Raw genomic sequence first — 1,607 nt, 5'->3', positions numbered from 1 at the left:
CTTTAGCATAGCCTTCTTGAGTAATGAAGATTCCATTTTCTTCTTGCACTTCAATGCCAAGGTAGTATGACATCAATCCAATGTCGGTCATCATGAACTCCTTTGTCATTTCCATCTTGAAATCTTCAAACATAATCGGATTGTTGCCAGTGAATATCAAGTCATCAACATATAAGCATGCAATCAATAGATCATTGTTTTGAGTTTTGATATAAAGTGCATGCTCATATGGACACTTGATGAAGCCTTTCTCCTTGAAGCACTTATCAATTTGAGTGTTCCATGCTCTTGGTGCTTGCTTTAATCCATAAAGCGCCTTCTTCAGCCTTAAGACTTTGTCTTCTTCTCCTTTAACTATGTAACCTTGTGGTTGCTCAATGTAGACTTCTTCCTCAAGGTCTCCATTTAAAAAGGCTGATTTTACATCCATTTGATGTATCCTCCAACTCTTTTGGGCTGCCAATGAAATGATTAGTCTAACCGTTTCTAAGCGAGCAACTGGAGCAAATACCTCATCATAGTCGATCCCGGCTCTTTGACTATAGCATTTTGCCACCAATCTTGCCTTGTACCTTTCAACTTCTCCTTTAGAGTTCTTCTTTGCCTTGTACACCCACTTCACACCAATTGCCTTGTGTCCATTTGGAAGTGAAGCTAACTTCCATGTATCATTCTTTTGAATCGACTTGATTTCTTCATCCATTGCACTTCTTCATGACTTCTTTTCTTTAGCTTCTTCAAAGTTCATAGGCTCACAATCCGCAAATAGACAAAATAGAGTAAGATTGTCTTGATTTTCAGTTACCTCGTAGATGTCTTGTAAACTTCTAAAGCGTGGAGTCCTTTCACTTGAACTTTCATCTCCCTGAGAACTTGTAGTTGGTGAAGTTGGTGGTGTAGTTGGCTCTTCTCTCGGTTGCTCCACATTATCTTCTTCAAAGGATGGAAAGAAGTTGTAGTCTTCATTATTTGATCTCCAATCCCATTCTCCTTCTTCATCAAAGATGACATTCCTATTAATAATTGTCTTCTTTGTTTCAGGATTGTAGAGCTTGTAGCCTTTGGAGTTAGCGTCATACCCAATGAAGATGTACTTCTCACTTTTATCATCTAGTTTGCTCCGCTTCTCGTCTGGAACATGAGCGTGAGCAATGCTTCCAAAGACTCTTAGGTGTGAGACTCCAGGCTTCCTTCCGCTTCAAGCTTCTTGTGGTGTCTTTTCTAAAACACTCTTTGTTGGAGAACGGTTTGATATATAAACCGCACAAGCAACTGCTTCTGCCCACAACTCCTTTGGTAGCTTCTTACTCTTGAGCATGCTTCTTGCCATCTCAAGTATTGTCCTATTCTTCCTTTCCGCTACTCCATTTTGTTGAGGGGTTCTTGGCACCGTCAACTGTCTTCGGATGCCATTATCTTCACAATACTTCATAAACTCTTTGGACATAAATTCTCCTCCTCGATCCGATCTCATGGACTTGATCTTAAGACCACTTTCTTTCTCAACATGGGTTTTGAACTTTTTGAAATTTTCAAACACTTCTGATTTTTGTTTCAAAAAGTAAACCCATGTTTTTCTTGAAAAGTCATCAATAAAGAGAAGGAAA

At 39.2% G+C, this 1,607-nt stretch overlaps 1 protein-coding gene across 1 annotated transcript in view; it reads right to left on the bottom strand.

Annotated features, from left to right (window-relative positions):
• Positions 1 to 1,607, bottom strand: part of LOC106292193 (copia protein) — a 4,011-nt gene that overhangs the window by 774 nt on the left and 1,630 nt on the right. Inside the window, 1 exon segment of the mRNA XM_013727808.1 lies at positions 3 to 1,602. Coding sequence (XP_013583262.1) covers positions 3 to 1,602 — 1,600 coding nt within the window.

This window comes from Brassica oleracea, chromosome C5 (genome assembly GCF_000695525.1).
Source record: "Brassica oleracea var. oleracea cultivar TO1000 chromosome C5, BOL, whole genome shotgun sequence".
Taxonomy (NCBI): domain Eukaryota; kingdom Viridiplantae; phylum Streptophyta; class Magnoliopsida; order Brassicales; family Brassicaceae; genus Brassica; species Brassica oleracea.
Note: the sequence above shows the minus strand (reverse complement) of the source record. Positions and strands in the feature narration are given on the sequence as shown.